At 30.6% G+C, this 18554-nt stretch overlaps 1 protein-coding gene across 1 annotated transcript in view; it reads left to right on the top strand.

The window, feature by feature from the left end:
- LOC126736635 (photoreceptor-specific nuclear receptor-like) overlaps positions 1-17846 on the top strand; it is a 69593-nt gene extending 51747 nt beyond the window's left edge. Inside the window, exons 4-8 of the mRNA XM_050441087.1 lie at positions 9980-10100; positions 10397-10548; positions 16568-16797; positions 16854-17085; positions 17479-17846. Of these exons, the coding sequence (XP_050297044.1) occupies positions 9980-10100; positions 10397-10548; positions 16568-16797; positions 16854-17085; positions 17479-17717 (974 nt within the window). The 3' untranslated portion in view covers positions 17718-17846. The remainder of the gene's footprint in view (positions 1-9979; positions 10101-10396; positions 10549-16567; positions 16798-16853; positions 17086-17478) is intronic.
- Positions 17847-18554: the final 708 nt, after the last annotated feature.

The raw sequence follows: 18554 nt of genomic DNA, 5'->3' as shown, positions 1-18554 counted from the left end.
AGTTGTTCGGGGTTTTTCATGTGCACAGCGGGTGTTAAAAATTCGCTTTTATTTTTCGTGGCAAATTACCCCTTTGACGGACGACGCTGCACGTGTCTGCCTTCGAGATGCAAAACGTATGCAAAATAATTGAGCAGAAATTTTAAATGATGCCATCGCGTTACTTTTGCAAGTTTGAAAAGCGTTTTTTTTTTTCACTGCGGATCAAAAGGATTTATTTAGTGATTTTTGGGGTGGAAAATGTTGTCGACAAATCCGGCTTAAAAGCAGGTTTTTATTATAAAATGTGGTCAGGTTCTAGTAAATAGAATTCAGTGTATGTTAAAATAATCAATATATATATTTAAGAAAATATAATTTAAAATAAAAATTGATAAAAATCAACAAAAAGTAAAAGTTTATGGAATTTCCAATTGTTCCATGAACCATAAAGAAAATTAAATATTTAGCTTCTTTGATTTAGGAAAATTTAATTTAGACACGAACACATTTACTGCACCTAGTTCGGTGCATTATTAACAAAATCACTGATAATAGGAATTTTAGCAAAGTCTGTCTAATTTAGTTTACTAATAATAATAATAATATAATAATCGTATTTATTTAAATTATGCACTAATGAATTCTGAATATAGTTATTTATTATGCAATGGCTGCATCAGATGTTCTTTCACACTTTAGGTATGTTTTGTCAAAAGCAATTAAAAAATAATGAAAATTTGATAATGGATTAAATTGAATTTGTTTTTATTCGTATGCTGTTCAGAATATTTAGGAAAAATCATATAAAAATAAATAATAAATTATTCGTAATATTCCTTTAACAGGATGATAGATCACAAATTATAAATATTCCAGGGACAATTTTATTTAAAAAAAATCCATATTTTAATATAAAAAATAATATTTTATAAAATTGATATATGTCTGATAGGAGAGAATATTCTGAGAGTATTAAAATATTCAAAAATATTTATTCAGGCTTCCTAAAGCAGCAGAAAAACCATTTGGTATCAATCCAAGTATGATATTATTTCAAGTAATTGGACAGATTATTTTGAATTCTCGACATAAGAATATTCTGTTTTTATTCTAACATAATATAAAGATCAGAAAGCGCAAAAGATATCATGTATGTTCTATGTATATGCATTGGGATGATATTTTATTTATATACGTTTAAGTCTCAATATTAATTAATATAATTGTATGTATATATGTATCTTATTTTAGCTTATTGTATTTTACCTAAGTGACAAGCAAAAAGAAAAGGAGACACTAAATACTGTTACTATGAATAAGGTCACTACCTTAAATAATATATTTCGGCATCAATAGTGAAGAGCCAAATTTACAACCTTAGTTGCTATCACTCCATTACTTATTTTGTAATTCTAGGGAGCCTCATAATATTATTGTGAGTAAATAATTATTCAATACCTTTACCTTTTGATGTTTTGGCTTATTTTGCTTACAGAAACCTCATACACTTAACCAAAATATATTACCTAGTTATGAAAGGAAATTACTGAAAAATGTATGCTGAAATTAAAAGAAATTGTTACCGTAAGGTAGCCAAAAATGTGGACAAATTGCATGTTATTTCTTGCTCAAATTTGTTTTTCTAAAATGCTTGAATTTCAGAATTTACTGTGGAATATAATGAAGCCACTAAAGGTTCTACGGAAACAGATGCTATTACATATATATAAAGAAATGGTTATTTTAATAAATATTCTTAGGAAGTAGTTGATTCCCTTACTACAATTCTGCGTTTCAATGGAATTTTTTAAGTCTACTTGTTACCTGTTAGTATTTAAAATAATGAATTTATGATCCTGTTGTTAAGTAAATTCTGTATTTCTCTCTTTACTCTGTATTTCTTGGTTTAAGCTTGGACAGTAGTAGCTTGGACAGTAGTAGTATTTTGTGCTTAAACTTCTCTCTCCTTAAATTCAAACTTATTTAGCCATATGGGTGTTCCTTGTAAAGCTTTTGCTCCTACAGGCTTCTTCCTTGATGTTTATTTGCTTATAATTCATGTTTGTGAGTAAAAACTTGTAAAATAAAATAACGTGGCTTATCATTTAATTTAAATTTTAGCTTACTCTTATTTAATTCTGAGTATTCATATATTTTTATTTCGGGTATTTTTTAAAGGATTTGGCCACACATAGCTTTTTTGCTTTTCTTTTTTTCATTATCTTTTTTGCTTTTTTGTTCATTATTTGAAACTTTATGTAACTTATTATTCAATTATTATTATTAACTCGATAAACTTGACTATCTTTTTAAAAATTGCCAATTAGTTAAGCTTCTGGAATTAAAATCACAACAATATCAAAACATTATTGCAAATATCCGGCAAATATAAGAAATGAATATAAATGCATTTTAGATATCAAACATTTCATGGAAAACATGAAAAATTATTTGAAATTCCTGGAATACATAAAAAAGCCATTAAATGCCTAAAACAAATTAAAAAAATTATTTCAAATATCTGGTAAACATCACTTGTTTTTGACAATATTTGCGAGACTTGAAACGTGTTTTTTATCGTCAAAAAAATCATAAATAAATTATTTGAATTATCTGGAAAACTTTAACAAAGCATCTCGAAAGTCTGGAAAACATAAAAAACGTTAACAGAACATCAAACATAATTTCAAATGCTTTGGAAACAATAAATATTAGTATCAATACCTGAAAGGCATCAAAAATGTCTCCTAAAATTTGAGTATTCCAAAAACTACAAAAAACTATTTGAATTGCCTAAAAAACGTTAAAAAAAAGCACAGAAACTTAAAAAATAATTTCAAATCCCTTTAATACATTAAAAAAATCATTGATGAAATTAAAACCTATTCCAAATATTTGAAACGATATGAAAAACTATTATCAATATTAGGAAGCTATTAGCAGTGATTGATTAGGAGTCTAAACCTATAAATCATTACTTGAAGTCCTAAATTTCTGGAATACATAAAAAAATTAATTAATTAATTTTATATTTCTGGATGAAAGAAAAATAGCTCTATATATATTTTGAAAAAAATAATTGTCAATGTTTGGATGACCTTAAATATACTTGCATAAAAAAATCCAAAAATCTGGAAAATAAAAAAAAAATATTTAAATATTGCCGAAATACATCGAAATAGATCACTAAACATTGAAAAAGATGAAATACTATTTCAAATCTCTGGTATACGTAAGCAAAACGGATCAAAAATAAAAATGATTTTAAATACTGGAATAAATTGCTCCTTTTTTAATAATTTTATTAATTGCCTTATAAATTACGTTTGCTTACCTTTTTTACATGATTTATAAACAAACTTTTACATTTTTTAGATCTTTATCTTATTGGATGCTAAACCCATGGAATCTATTAATAAATTTTATTCTTGCATAATAATTGCAGCAAGTAGAGGGTTTGGAATATTTTTCAATATTAATGCATAATTTAAATGGGTACGATTGTCACTTTACTAAAATATTAATATATGTTAGTTTACATTTTATCATATACATAATATTTTCTTTTGGTCATTTTATAGTGATGCGTAGGCCATGCATTCGGCCACTTTGTTCTTTTTTTATTTAGTTAATTGCTTTTTTGTTAATTAATGTAAACTTTTTTTAATCTGATATTCTATTTGTAATAATGTTTTATATCTTTCTTTATCTTAGATTTACTTCATTATATTTGTTAATTGCAACCTAAGTCATGCTACTGATACTAATCATACTTACTGATGAAATTACTGATGCATAATCTAAATAGACGCAATAATTTTTTTTAATTGGAATTACATTTAAAAATTGAAAACAAATTTATTACAATTTTCTTATCTATTCTGACACTAATGAAAATAAGTAGAAACCTTGACTTTTTTGCATTTTTTCGATGGTTTATGTCATTGAATTAACTAATTGCATTAGTGTTTTTGTAATATATTTTTAATAATGTTGCATAATTTAACTGCGATTGTCATCTTATTAAAATATAATTCAATTATTGTAATTATTTTTGTTTCTTTAGTATAACTGTTTAATTTGTCAATGTATTTTTTTTAGGAGTGATGCATAATTTTAATGGATTTGGTTGTCACTTTCTTAAAATTTTATTATACGACTTAAAGCTTTATTCCTAGTGTCTATTATTGGTAATAGTGTAAAATTTCTTATGCTGTAAAATTGAATATGAGGAGTGACTTATCAAAGCGCATTATGTCACCTAAATCCAATTTCTCAATAATGAGCAAAAACGATTTACAGCTAAACCAAAATGGTTGAGAGTAAAATAATGTGTAAAATCGAGAGTTATACATCCGCAGATATAAAAAACTAGGTTGTTCAAATCAAAAATAGCAGAGGTTTTTAAAAAAAGTAATAAAATTCTAGGACAAAATGCGCTTTGATTCATCATATAGGACAAAATGCGTTTTGATAAGTCACTCCTCTAAATATGGAATTTGAAATAATACCTATTTTTTAGTTTTTTAGTTAGAATTTATTATTTTTCGTTTTTTTCATTAGTATTTTAACAACAAAACAACAACAACAACAAAATAAAAATATATAACCTATTTAGGGGTTTTTAATAAAATTCAATGCAGGAGAAAGATTTATTTATTAAAAAAAAACAAAAGGTTTTATTCTTATATTTTAGATATGCTTTAGTTCCTTTTCTTTCTCAAGACAAAGATACTCTTCTTCCGGATCGGCAGCGTCATCTATTACCTTCAAATTTTCTTGAAACACCTTATTGTAAAAAGGGATAGTGGAATAATTTCTTCCCAATTCAATCCAAATCTTTTTTTTTAAAGCATACGTATATCATTCTTTTTTTCCGTTTTTATATTATTAGTCAGGAGTTGAACGGAACGCACCTTTAAGTCTTCATTGAAGCTATAACCTCTCTTGCAAATTGATAAAAACTGTTTTGAGATGTCGTCGTACCAATATGTTGGCTCAGGTTTAATTTTAATTTCTATCCCTTTATTAGTTTTTAATTTTTGGAGAAAGATCCTTTTCATTTCACTTATTCCTTTAACTTTTTTAAGAATTTTAGTTAAATCTTTATAATATTTTATATGCCAATCGGTTTTTAAAATTTTGATATCTGCAACCTCTTTATAAATTCTGTGGTATCCACTAGGATCAAGAATTTCTTTAACTCTCGAATTTTCTTTTTAACTTGGCCAAAGACTCGATCCGGTGGTAAGTATGAGTGGCCGCGAACTGGAAAGAAACAAGTTATATTTTCTACGTATTGCGGAGACTCTTTAAGTAACCAATGGGCAAGAGCGTGCATGACATGTTGGTTCTTATTTTGACTACCAGAACCATCTGCAAAGAGCCGAATGGTGTTAATGGTATCATCTAACTGAATATTCTGCAAGAAGTTGGTTAAGGCTAAGCTTATTTTCTCAGATCCCCGACCACCCGGTGTTTCGTCCCATACATAGAACTGCGGATGTTTCATTTCGACATCTGTTACGCAAAAACAGTAAAAAGACACCTGGCGTGCATAAAAACACTCTCCAATAGTAAGTTTGGGTAAAGGCTGGACTTGCTGTAAGTCAAACACATACGTGACACTGCCATATGGTTTAGCCTTCATCAGTTCAATTCATTCTTTTTCAGTTTTTGGAAAAACTTTGAACAAACAAACAGTTTTTCATTTTCTGCAGATAATAAAAAGTACTTTACCGCAATAGTGTGACGCTGTTTTTTTCTTACTGGACCTCGAGGACGACTACGCAGAGGTATTTGCACATCCATCAAACATGATCTTGTCTTGCTCTCTTCTATCTCATTTAAAAAATACAGTCCTTTTTGCTCTGGCCAGAACATTTCGTGGAATCTCAAGACATCCACATCGGCCCTCCCTGTGTTGGCAAGGAGAATGAAAATTTTATAGTAGTGGATCTTTCTCTTTATATCTGCAAAGAAAAAAATTAAAAAATTGTTTAAAAAAGTACTAAGAAATGATAGGTCTATAATACAACCACTGTTTGTACACATCAGTAACATCCTTTTTTGTAATCCTATTAGCATAGAATATTGTAAAAATTAACTTAAATACACTTATACACCATCCCACACATATACACTATACACATTCTTACTTACCTATTTTCATATTCTTGTTCTCTTTTATGTTTTCATTTTAACCTTTTGCGTGAACTCTCACTATGCTCACCTACCGACACACCTTGATCAAGATTCATGTTTTATTTTGGTAATAAACAACAAAAAGTGCATTTACTTTACTTAAATTTAAACACAAAAAAAAAACAGCAGCACGTGTAACAAAACAAACAACAACAACGTAACTAGATTGACAATAATAATGCCGGCTAGTGGCGCTGCCAAGCAGTGAATGCACATAATGCGAAATGAAGCGGTTAAAAGTCAGGACATAATGCGGTTTGATGCGTATGACAGGTTTTGCCTTTAAATTATTACTATGGGACAAAATTCGATTTGCTACATTCTTTATATGGGTATGCCTGCATCGGGCCTTTATGAGTTCAGAACCACTTCAAACTCATTTTTGTCCTAGATTGGACAAAATGCGTTTTGATAAGTCACTCCGCATATATAAAAAAACATTTAAATATTTTAATTGATTTGAAAAATTGAAAACTTAACCAAATAGATTTATTTAATGGCAATTATTACCTCGTATTCATTTTCTTCATTACCAGTCCTGATGGACAAATTAGCAAAATTTTTCAACTTTCTTCCTGTTAACATTTAGTATTTTTAATTAATTAAAAAATTATAAATGTATATTCAGGTTGTATTGAGATTATACAGATTGAATTGTCATTAAATTGCTTAAGTAAGTTTTTTATATATTTTATATATTTTTTATTTGTTATTCTTCTATATGTTCTTCTCTGTTCTGACACTAATTAAAATAAGTAGAAACCTTGACTAATTATACATAATTGTAGTAGTGTTTTTGCAATATTTTTTAATATTAATGCATAACTTAAATGGTTACGGTTGCGACTTTATTACAATGTTGTTAGACGACTTAAATGTTTATTACTAAAAAAATTTACTTAAAATCATTACATCAAAATTTTTCAACTTTCGTCCATTTAATTATTTAGTATTTTTAATAGAAAATTATAACTGTATATTTATATTGTATTGAGGCTTTACAGATCGAAATGGTCTTTTGTAAAGTATTTTTCGTATTTATCAGCGTAATTTTTTTTTCTCTGTATAGTTTTTTTGCAGAAGTAGCAATTTTAGTACAAATTGTCTCCCCTAGAAGTGTCAGGCAGAATTAAACCGTATATATACTCGCCGGCACAAAATTCCGCCACCCTGAAATATTGGCCAAGTTTGATGTTTTATAAATTTTTTATTTTTTATCAGATTCTCACGATTTTGCCATCAGTTTTTAGATACATTTGTTGTGATTTTTTAAAATCATTTTGTAAAGTAGCAGTTTTTGATTAAGCTATATTATACAGGAGTAAAACAAACTGTTGTTTTTTCTCGTAATTTCAAAAGACCCTGTAGGAAATTAAGGTGAATAATTCTGTTCACATACAGTTCCTTGTAGTAATCTTTGATATATATTCTATCTGAAATATTCTATATAAATATAACTATATATTCTATTTTGAAATCTATTCTAAACATTTCGATTTTCGATTCATTTCATTATCTCATTTCTGCTGCGAGCTGCAAACTTTTTATTAAAACGCTAATTTGAAGCTTATTTTTAGATAATTAATGTCAAGTTTTCGGTTAAAAATTATCGACGTTGGCTAAGGACGCAATTAATGTGACATAAAGTTTGACAGTGTAACTATTATAATTTGTTGTGTGTCAATATGGTATTAACTCCAGCAGACGTGGGTAGAATTGTTGCGTCAATAGAGGATGGCCGTAGCAAAAGTTATGTCGCCCGTACTCTGAGATATCCGCGGTCTACAGTTCGAGATACCTGGAATAGGTATTTACAGACGGGAATTTTTACTAGACGACAAGGCTCTGGCAGAAGGAGAATGACCACTGCAGTTGATGATCACTTTGTCACGATTAGTTCTTTAAGAAATCGAAGATCTACTGCTGTGTGTCTAAAAAATGACTTGCGAATATTTCATGGAGTAAGTGTAAGTGAAAGAATGATACGTAGAAGATTAACAGAAGCTGGACTTTATTCACGAAGGCCAGGAAGATGTCCACAATTACTTTCTCGGCATCGACAACACCGACTGAGGTTTGCAAGATCGCATTTTGAGTAGACTCTAGAACAGTGGGTAAACGTACTATTCACAGATGAATCCAGGGTTTGTTTAAGGACGCAAGATGGTCGTGAGCGGGTATACAGACGTAGAAATGAAAGATATGCTGACTGCACCATTTCAGAACAAATCTCATATCGTGGCGGTTCAGTCATGATTTGGGCGGGTATTACTACCGAAGCACGCACCAATCTTGTATTTATTGAAAACGGAGCTCCAACCGCTCACCGTTACATTGAGGAAATCCTTCAAGAAGTTGTTGTCCCATTTGCTCCATTCATTGAAAACCAATTTACATTAATGCATGATAATGCTAGACCTCACGTTGCACATGTAGTGAGCGAATATCTGGATGAAGTTGGACTTCCAAGATTGGAATGGTCCGCATGTAGCCCGGATCTCAACACAATAGAACATTTTTGGGATCAACTTAAAAGGGCCGTTCGTCGTCGTCCTGTACAACCACAAACCTTGCAAGACTTACGACTAGCGCTAATCGAAGAATATGAGGCTCCTCAAGAAAGAATAAGGAACCTTATTCGTTTGATGCCGCGAAGACTGCAAGCTGTTATTGCTGCGAGAGGAGGAAATACACACTATTAAAATTATTTTTTTTAATTAACTTTATGATATACCTCGTGTTTGTTTCTCCTAATAAAAATACGCTTCAAATCAACGTTTTAATAAAAAATTTGCAGCTCGCAGCAGAAATGAGATAATGGAATGAATCAAAAATCGAAATGTTTAGAATACATCAAAGATTACAAGGAACAGTATGTAAACAGAATTATCCTCCTTAATTTTCCTACAGGGTCTTTTGAAATTACGAGAAAAAACAACAGTTTGTTTTACTCCTATATAATATAGCCTAATCGAAAATTGCTACTTTACAAAATGATTTTAAAAAATCACAACAAATGTATCTAAAAACTGATGGCAAAATCGTGAGAATCTGATAAAAAATTAAAAATTTATAAAACATCAAACTTGACCAATATTTCAGGGTGGCGGAATTTTGTGCCGGTGAGTGTATATTTATTTTATGACTTATAATCGTATTCTCATTTTATTGTATTTTTTACTTCAGTCGTCGTATTTGTATATTTTTATTTTTATTATTTTTTAATAATGCACAACCCTTGGCCACGCATAGGGTATTTTTAGTATATTTTTTTTACAAAATATTCTTCTTTTTATGTAAATATAATGGAATTCACTTGTGCGTATCGACTATTATAGATATTTCTCATAATTAGCCAAATACTAAAAATAAAGGCACAAAACTTTTCCTGTATATATATATTTTTTGTATTTCATCCTTTTGCTCTATATTTCTTTTAATTCATTACCATATAGACTTTATTACTTATTATTGTATTTATAAATATATTTTTTATTTATTGCCATGACATTGTTGAGTCAATAAACATTCCATCCTTTGCTTGCATATTTGCTTACTTTTTTACATTACTTGCATACCTTTTAAATTTTAAGTAATGAAGCTCCTTAATTTAGTTTTTAAGTAAGTTTTACTTAAATACTTCTCTAAATTATTCCATTAAGGAGCATCTGAAAATCTTTAAAGAAAAATACGTTGTTCTAATAAACACACTTTTTACTACTATTCTTATTAATATTATTAATCATCGCGATTAAATTTATAATCAGAGATTACAGAATTCCCTTCTTTACAGCTGTACAAAACGAGCGTCAACCAAGAAACACAGCGACAATTCGACCAGAAACTCTAAGAGACATGAGCGCAGAACAAGAGAGAGCTTTAAGGGAAGCAGCCGTAGCTGTGGGCGTATTTGGGTAAAAAAAAACTTTAAATATCCATTTAAAGCAACAAATACCTTCATTCAGGATTTTATTGATTTTACTCGAGCGCGTATATAGGCAAATGAACCTCTATAACGCTAAAGTCGAACTCTTTGACAGTGTGACCATGTTAATCGCTCACAGACCAAATTATCTTTTGTCATACGTTAAAACATCGCTTTTCGTCACGCCTGGTTTGATTATAAAGCAAAATTAAAAGCCTATGTGTCAGAAACGAAGATATGCTCCATACTATTCATGTGTAAAATTAATTTTGCTTAACATTTTAGGCCTCCGGTGTCTTTGACGATGGCTTTATCACCCGCTGCAAGATATGGCCAAACGTTTTTACCACCCATACACCAGCCAATCACCAGGGAAACTCTTAGGGAACCGAGTCCTAGTAAAGATATCATTGATAACAACACCAGTGATAATGATGGTAACTATTTTAATTCTTAAAGGATTAGAAGATGTACTTTTTAATTTAAATTTTCGTTTAAAGATGTTAGTTGTATAAGCCGATCGAGGGTCCCTAAAGTATAATTAGTAACTCCCTGATAGATTAGAACTCCGAAGTGAATCCCTAGATTAAAATTCGATCCTTTCGTCAGCTAAAAAGGATTATTTTGTGCAGAGTTTCGATGCAGAAACATTAATGGCAAATCGATACAATGATTACAAAACCAATAATTACAATTTGTGTTTTGTTAAATTTCAGATTTTTTTCAAAGTTTCACTTTAATAAGAAAATCATCGTCTTAATTTTTCAAGTTCAGGAAAAGTAATGATAAAACAGATGAGATAATAATGATGGTATATGGCCAAATGGATATTATAATGTTGCTGGAATCATAAAAAAGCCTTAGCAAATAATGCTATGAAGAAACAAATGAATTTTAAAATATACTACCGAAAATTGCATTTCTTTTTGCAATGCTCTAGAACGAAGGAGAAGATGGACAAGGGAATGATTACAAGAACTCACTTTAGAATATGACTATGAAATCTAATTGTACTACTTCCTAGCAAATCAAAAAATATTTAATTAGGAATGACAATTAGGAAATGTGAATATAAGTACTATTAATTAAAAGATATTCAGTATTAAGAGGTTAGACACAAAAAGAAGGACAGAAAGATGGAGGAATTAAAGAAGAGCTTTGACCCTTACAAGAGCATGAATAAACCAGCAGATGTAGACGAATCAGCAAAATCAGAAGAAAGAGGTATTTTAAAGTTGTTGGAGTACTTGGAGGAGTAATGCTAGAACAAGCGGGTGTATTCAACATAAAAAAATTAACTAAGGCATGTACTATCAACATGATTAATGGTTGATATTGAGAAATATAAATTTCTAGAGTAAAAGAAATGCAGAAACATAATTTTTTTGTAAGCCTAAAATTCATCTTAAAAAAATTAGAAAGAAAGAACAGGAGTTTTTGATACTAATATAATTTGTATTAGTGAAAACCTCACCATTAGTGAAAGATTTTTCCTTTAGAAAAACTAACTGAAGCTTAAAAGGAAGCAGTAATTTTTTTACCATAATAAGTCTTTGGATATGGATTTAGAATTTAAAGAAGAACATACCAAGCTTATGTTAGTTTTTTTTGAGCAATCGTCAATCGAGCTCAAGTGACTACTTTTTCATTAAATCTTTAAAGGTGTTCTTGGCAATTGCTCTCTTAGAATGAGGTTTAACAGTTACTTATCTTTCTTTAGCTAGTTTTACTTGTGCAGAGAATATGCTCTTTAACTTTTTTGTTGCTTGAACTTCCGTTTTGTTGATCTCATGTATGCATCTTCCAAAATACGAATTTTTCTAAAGTTGTAAAACTCTGTATTGATTGTACAACATTGTACTTGTAACTGTTCCCAAATCCCTTAGCTGAAAAAATAATGATATAAAAAAGATGATAATGATAGTGATATTTGTTAGACAAAACGTTGGGATATTATCGGATAAATATTAAGAATAATAATGTTAAGATGAAGACACAGATATTCATTATAGTAATGCTATGAAAAAGCTTATGAATTTTAAGGTATAATTCCAAGAACTGCATTTCCTTTTAGGATTTGACCATGATATCTAATTATCTTATCTCATCTGCTCCAATATCAGTATAACATTTAAATACAAGTGACTATCAGGAAACGTGAATGCAAATACTATTAATTAAAATAGATCAAGCATTATAATACTAATATATTACTAATATAAGTTATAACGAATGAATGAACGAAGAAGGAACCTTTTTGCCATGTTAAGCCTCTGAATATGGATGTAGAATTTAAAAAAGAATGCATGAAGCACATATTGAGCTCCAGTGAAGAGATATCGACTACTTCCTTGAATCTTTAAAGGTGTTCTTGGCAATCGCTCTCTTAGAATTTCTACTTTCTGCGGTTTCCTAGATTTTAACCTTTTTATAAGTTTTCCAAAATGTGCATTACTGATAATTTCTGGAATTCTTTATTGACTCTACCAACTATGACTCAACCAGATCTTTAGGTGGAAAAATTATACGTTTCTTGTATCAGATTTGCAGCAGTATAGCGCGTTGTCCTAGATTGATGATGGTTGCTAACAATACTAATAACTGCAGATTCTTAGTGAAGTTTTTTGACATTATTAATTCTGCGGAAATCACCAAGGGATGAATTGGCACTTGTTTTAATGTTTACGTGTTTTTTAAATTATATCCAAGACTCTCGTACTTCTGTGTCTGTTATCTGTTAGTCTTGATAATATTACGAGAAAATTTTCTTTCTTCTTTATAATCAGAATATCAGGTCTGTTACAATCAACTTTTCCATACACCAATTATACGCCTCTTAATATAATAAGCAATCCTCTGACTCCAGTACTGGTTGTTCATCAAATCTAAACATTAGCTAAACATTAGCACCAATTCATCGTCAGATGCTAGAAATCTTTCTCGCATCATCTTCTCTTGGCTAAGGTACTGTCTTTTGACGGTAACAAGTTATTTTTTACCTTCTCTGCATGAATCTTATAATCTTCCTACTGACGAAATATAGTACGCTTCAATAAATTTGCGAAGAATCTCCGGGTAAGTCGATCTAGCTCTTGCAAATCCGTGACAAATCATTTAATAATTCCAAATGAAAACATAAGTACGGGTATCGATCATGCATTTCCCACAAAGAGCTGAGTGTTCCTCAATTGTGATATCTGTACTGGAACTTTCTCTTTATCATTGCATGGTCTAGCCGTTGATTTTGTAATATTTCCAGAGTAATGGTAAGTTTCTTTTGGTAGCAACCGGCTTATATTAAGATACTCTGCAGCTGACACCTTCTCCACTTCCTTCCACCCTTGATAGTTATCCTTACATACTCGTCGAACCCGAAGTTCATTGCGATGTCCTGGCAAAGTCCTTGACGATGATCATCACTTCAAAAAGTTTGTTCCCCGTCTTAACAGTTTAATTTCTTTATTAAATATTTAGAGTTTTTCATTCATATGAAGTAAATGAGACAATCTCTTCTGTCGCTTGGTGTTCAACTCAAAGCCGAAATTATAATTTGTGTACCAAACGTTTCGATTTCGTTTTCCCCTTTGGATTTATTTAAGAGCCACTGAATCGATGGTAAGCTCTTATTTACAACCAAGAGAACCCCTTTTTGCTCTTTCTTGAAGATGTTATTGATACAATTGCTATAGATTATCTCATTGATTACAGGTGATTCAGTATCAGGCTTTAGAGTCTGCTCTGTCATCGTTTTTGAAAAGTAAGAAAGTGTTTCCTTTGGAAAGATCGAGGATTGCCGTAGGATCTTCTAAACTCTAAGGAAAACCTTTCTTTATTCAAAAATAATGGATTTTGTCTGGACCTGGCATCTTTCTCTTGTGTATTCTCTTTATACATCCAACTACATCTGCTACTGTAATTTCTGTATCTTTCATCTCTTCAACATTGCAGTTTTGTTGTCAACTCTTACCCTTCAGCTCAGATACTCTTCCACTATTCTTCGAGCTTGTAACCCTTTATAGCAGCAGCCCCTGATATTCATCTTTTCATTCCACTTTAAGGCAAAACCTCTGCCTGCTTGAGTTAAACTATTTTGTTCCTTACATTTTATGAGTTCGTTATATCTTCTCAATTTTTCTCTCTAGCTTTAATTTTTTATGTGAGTTGATCCTTGTAGTCTATTATGGCATTTAATAGTCAACTCTATTTTAGCCTTCCTTGCTTTTACTATATATATCCTTAGCTTTTCGGGATATTTTTTTAAGAGATTTGCTTTTAGGTATTTTATAAAAATTTCAGTCTTTGCTCTAAATACCTATATATTCTTGGTCAGTCGTCTTTTCTACATTTTGTTGATGATGGCTACTTGGTCATGAAAAATAAGGTTTCTGACATTTGAATTCTAGCACCACTGTTGCAGCACAATATATTGCAAGATGGAACTCCTCCAGTACATTATTTATGGATGATATTGCTGATCTCATCTTCCATATCCTATGAAGAATTGGCAGTTTAGGTCTCTCTATTGGAGTAGTTTCCTTACTCAAAAATTAGTCTCTCACTTTCTGTTTATTAAGTAGTTGGTCTATATGTCGCGCATGTTGGTGATCTTGTAATTGATCATGTTGTAGTTCTGGTCGTTGATCTGCTCGTGGTTAATATCTTCATTTTCAACCTTTTCTTTTTGAATTATATTTTCTTTTGGAAGTTATCTTGATACTGAAGTAGGTTTCCAGTTTCTGGTCTTATGTCATCTATTTCTGCTGGTGTTAAGTACTTTTGCTATGATGACATTCTTACAGTCCGCTATATCCTGTTTAATTACTTGCATTTGTGGGTGTCTTCTGACAAATTACACATTAAGAGAAGATCTTCATTCTTTTTTGTCTTTCATCACTTGTTTACGTAATAGTAAACTTGGATAATTTTAAGTATATTGCAGCTAGAACCTCATCCATATTTGAATTAAATCGAATTTGGGAAACATTGGACAATCAATGGCATTTAGGTCTTCCGATGGAGCCGACTGAAGGTTACCAAGGACCAAAAGCTGAAAGATTATATATCACTGAGATATTTGAACCTGGGGCTTGACACTTATATACAGGGTGTTAATTTGAAAACCCTTAATGCAAATATTTCAACTAAAAGCGCAATTTGGTACTATTGCTATACAGGTAGAGGAATTATAACCACCATATTTTGGTTATAGGGTGAGCCACCCCTTGGACCCGATGCACCTCCAAAATTGTAAATGGCACCATCCCTTTTGTGATACATTAAATTAAAGACTTATTAGACTAGGCTAAACAAAAATAATGATATTTTTTAAACTCATTTCTAACATTCTGAAAGCCTTCCCTTGGAATAGATGTACACTTTGTAATAAATTTTTCTTTTTTCTTATTTGCTACTGATCAATATCCAGTTTAAGTCAAGCATGTGAAGAATATAGATCAGTGGATTGCGAGAAGAGGTCTAATGGAATGACCGGCGAGATCACCAGATGTAACACCCCTCGACTTTTTCCTCTGGGTCACTTAAAAACTGTAGTGTTTAAAACACAACAAGCTTCACTCGATGACCTTCGGCAACGGATTATTACAGAATGTGCATCTATTTCAGGAGAAGCATTTCAAAATGTGAGAAATGAGTTTGAAAATAGATTATACTATTGTTTAGCCCAAAATGAAATGCATTTTGAGAATCTAATTAAGTAAAATAACACTTCATAAAAACAGAGTTTATTTTATTCAACTCTTACCTTTCTTTGACCCTGCATAAGATTTAGAAAAAATTCTTGTGGAAAAAATATCTGGCATATATGAGACTTTACTACAGAAGCCTGCACCAGCTCTGTTGTCGTTCATATCATTCATATTGTCATCATAAATATGAGCTAGACCACTCTTCTCTTGGAAAGGAACGTGAGACTTTAAGAATTGTAGTAAGAAGTAGTTCAACCTTTTTTTTCTCAGTATAATGATATGCATGATAAATCCTATGTTCTTCTTTCTCTTCATCTTCTTCTTCTTTTATATTTAATTGTATCTTTCAATGATGACGTAGAATAGTTTAGAAAATGTAATTTTTCATATTTACATTTATTAGTTGCTCTTGGTATCCTAATACTTAGCCCTGGAAACCTCGTATCATATAACATGTAATTATGATGATTTTTTTTTCCTTGAAACCTTTAGAAGAAAGGAAGTAATTTATGTATCTTATGAAAAATTTGATTCTCGTCAAAATTATTTTAAAATTTTTCTTTATAGCATTAATTATTTTTAGTCTATCAATATTTTTATCTTCATTATCATTATTATGATCATCATTAGAATTAAATTTTTTGATGGTACTAGAAGTATTTTATTAGTAACATGCAAACTAGAAACCTTCTATATCTTCTTTTTCGAAGAAGATATAGTGAAGACCTTAAACGTGCAAATATTTTTCCAGAAGAAAGCATAGATGTAACAAACGAAGAAGACGACACGCCCTCTTCTGGCTGTGGTGTATCCTCCAGTAGCGGACCTTTAAGACCAGAACCACAACCAGCCAACTTAGCCACTGGCCTCTATCCACCAAGCCATGAAACCATCTACGAAACATCCGCAAGGTTACTATTTATGGCTGTAAAATGGGCGAAAAACCTTCCCAGCTTTGCTAGCTTACCATTTCGAGATCAAGTAAGTGCTTTGATACTTTAAAGGCTTAAAAATGAAACAATCGTTTTTTTTTAAAGGTGATTTTACTGGAAGAAGCTTGGTCGGAGCTTTTCCTGCTGAACGCGATTCAATGGTGCATGCCGCTAGATGTCTCTGCCAGTCCATTATTCAACATCAACGAACATACCAGGAATGGAAATTCTACTACGGATATTCGAATACTAACTGATACTTTATTGAGGTTTAAGTCGGTCCATGTGGATCCTGCTGAGTTTGCTTGCCTGAAGGCCATCGTTTTATTTAGAGCAGGTAAATAAAATTTAAAATTAGAATAGTATATAAGAGATTTCCCTCATTTGTAAAGTAGGAAAGAGATTATGAATTAATGGAGGTAAAAGGAGGATAAATATATAGTAAAAATAGCTGCACAGAGTTCGAAATAGGGTTGAGTTTTAAGCAAAAAGTCAATACTTTCGAAGTTATTGGTGATCAAACGTGAAATCACAAAAAAAATTATTAATCAGTTTCTCTCTAATAAATCGATGCATTTACATATTTAAACCAAAAAATGGTCTTATGACAAAATGAAGCTTCTTAAAAAAAGAAAAGTTTAGATATATTTCATTCATGTGAGTGCAATAGATACTCAGATTCAGCTATCCCATTATATTCCCTCATTAAACGTTAATTTTTTTTTACTAGAAACCAAAGGCCTAAAAGACCCAAGCCAAATCGAAAACCTACAGGACCAAGCCCAAGTGATGCTCTGGCAACACTGTCGCACTCAGTTACCAGGCCAGGTTGCCAGGTTTGGCAGGTTGCTGTTGATGTTGCCGCTTTTACGGATAGTACCCGCGCCCAGGATCGAAGCTGTGTTCTTTCAAAAAACCATCGGCAACACCCCTATGGAAAAAGTACTTTGTGATATGTACAAGAATTGACTAGTAAATATGTTTTGGGGTATGCACTAACTTCAAAACTTTTTCGAAAATTTCCTGTTATATTTTGGTACTAATTTCTTATATAATCGAAGGTATATAAGGGCACTAACGATTCTCATTTTAAATGTTCACTGATGTAAATAATGTCGAGTACATAAAAGACCATTTTTAAATATTAATATAGTTTATCTACTAATTCATTGTCGTTAAGCGAATTTGTATATTTTACTTATTGCACTTAAAACTATGAACACACTAATTTTTTTTTTAATTAAATATGTCAATAATTATTTAGGTAAGATCACATTTAAATATGAATAAATGTATAGACGTATGTGTAAATATTATCTTAGGAAATAGTTATGTTGTGATGTATTCTAGTCCATATTATATTATAATTAAAAAATAAAATATTATGTGTTTTATTTTACTGTTTAAGAACTATAGAAAATATTTAAGGAACCAAAGATTGATAAGAAGTTGAGAAGACTTAAAGAAAGAGGATGAAAAAAAATAAGGAAGGTAATCAGGAAATTTATTTAACAGAGAAAAAAAAGTATGAAGAAAGTAGAAAAATAAAAAATGTCTTTCAAAACTCATCTGTATGTCTATTTATCAAGTTTATTATAGTTTCCTTTTCCACGTAATAAATTTTCATATTATATTAACAATCCTTCAATTATTTTTGAAATGGTCATCTCCTGGTAGGAGTATTTGCAATTTAGATTACTCACTATATTTTAAAAGAACTTTATATACAGGAGCTTCTTTTTTATCTCCTCTCTCTTGTCAGTTCATATATGGACTCATAATGAATAAAAAACTCTTAAGTGACTT

The sequence above is a fragment of the Anthonomus grandis genome, chromosome 5 (assembly GCF_022605725.1).
Source record: "Anthonomus grandis grandis chromosome 5, icAntGran1.3, whole genome shotgun sequence".
Taxonomy (NCBI): domain Eukaryota; kingdom Metazoa; phylum Arthropoda; class Insecta; order Coleoptera; family Curculionidae; genus Anthonomus; species Anthonomus grandis.
This window is presented reverse-complemented; position numbering and strand designations above follow the sequence as displayed.